The sequence below is a fragment of the Paramisgurnus dabryanus genome, chromosome 6 (genome assembly GCF_030506205.2).
Source record: "Paramisgurnus dabryanus chromosome 6, PD_genome_1.1, whole genome shotgun sequence".
Taxonomy (NCBI): Eukaryota; Metazoa; Chordata; class Actinopteri; order Cypriniformes; family Cobitidae; genus Paramisgurnus; species Paramisgurnus dabryanus.
Window position 1 is genome coordinate 33,585,069 of NC_133342.1, and position 1,592 is coordinate 33,586,660.

The following is a 1,592-nucleotide window of genomic DNA, read 5'->3' on the forward strand; positions in this document are numbered from 1 at the left end:
TTTATCACTTTTACAATGGTTACACAAGTCAAGTGCAAAATATAAATACGAGTATATACACTAAATAAAGCAAATGTATTATTTGACCAATTTTAAAGTTTTTCTACATTTCCCTCCTAAAAACCACCTTTAAATCCTACCCCCTGTTGGGATCAGGATAATCCAGGTTTTTTTTTGGATCAAAGTTATCCAAATACTGACAAGTTTTGAACAACACAAACTGAAGGTTTGATCCTGATTAAAACTAGGATTGGATTCTGTGATCTAATCTGATTTCAGATTCCTTCTTTCCCTTTGGAACAACCCATTTTCAAGATTTGATCCAATCCGATAACCAAAATCCGATCATCTTACCTTTGAACAACTGGTCCCAGAGGAATAACTGTAAGATAAAGTAGCATTTGAACCCTCTTCAGCAGAAATCTCTTCTTTGTCTGGTGTGAGAGCAGAAACTATCACTGAAAAAAATATTGTTGTCCACTGGTTGGTAACAATGACAATACTGTAAAGTAATTATTATATATTTGTATATATCTGCATTCATATTGAAATGAGAGGTGTATTAACCTGTAAGATTGTAAAGTTGTAAGATTACCAGGTTAGATTTAAATTAGTTAAATACAAAATAAAACAATTATATTTATACAATAACTGATGCAACATTAACAACCATGCATATTGTACATCGGTGTCTTGAATACAAAAAATAGACAACATAATTTATGGTCAAACTCTGCACATGGTTTTCAGAAAAGATGCTCAGATCAGCTATTTCACATTTGACACATTGAACATTTGAGACAATTTCTTGTATTACAGCTCAGTCAGTCAGGTTTTTGTACAGTGTGGTTGTGTTTTCTGTCACTGTGGGCGTCAGTGCACAATAATAAAGAGCTGAGTCTGTGACTTTAACAGATGAGATCTTCAGATCCACACTACTGTCAGCTTTTCTGTGTTTGATGGAGATTCCTGAAACTGGAGGATCAGCTTCTCTTATTGATCCATAGTAATCCAATATGAGGAATTCTGGAGGTGAAGCTGAAAATTGTCGATACCAATGAAGACTATCAACAGATCCAGTGTAGTTACAAGACAGTGTCACACTCTCAGATTCACTGACAAATACTGCATCTCTGTATGGTGTGATGACATCTGTGGCCATGTTTCCTGCATTACACAAAAAAAAAGAGTTAGATTATAGATTTAGTATAGTTCAAGTTTATTCAAATTACATTGTTGTGATGTGATGACAAATGTAAGATTTTACCTCCAGTTACAGTCAGTAATATAAACATAAACGTCAACATTGCAGTCATAAGGGAGTAAAAGAGGTCAGAAGAGACATCTGCTGCTCACCTCACTGATCTGTGATGTTAGTCTGTGTTTTACATTGATTTTTTAGACCTATGTCAAGCTCCGCCTCTTCACAGCCCTCTGACAAATATCATACATACAGTGTCAAAGATTATTAATAATCAATACATAACAAGAATAACTTACACAGTATGTATTGCTCATTTCATTTTATACATTATATAAAAATAAGAAAAATTAAACTGAGCAGGCTGCTTCAATGTGCTACTTATTAGCAT

The 1,592-nt window shown here is 33.9% G+C and overlaps 1 gene segment (V, D, J or C); it reads right to left on the reverse strand.

The window, feature by feature from the left end:
• Positions 1 to 820: 820 nt before the first annotated feature.
• On the reverse strand, positions 821 to 1,316 carry LOC141282360 (T cell receptor alpha variable 14/delta variable 4-like). The segment is given in 2 exon segments: positions 821 to 1,167; positions 1,268 to 1,316. Coding segments are annotated over 2 exon segments (396 nt in total).
• Between the last annotated feature and the right edge of the window lie 276 nt (positions 1,317 to 1,592).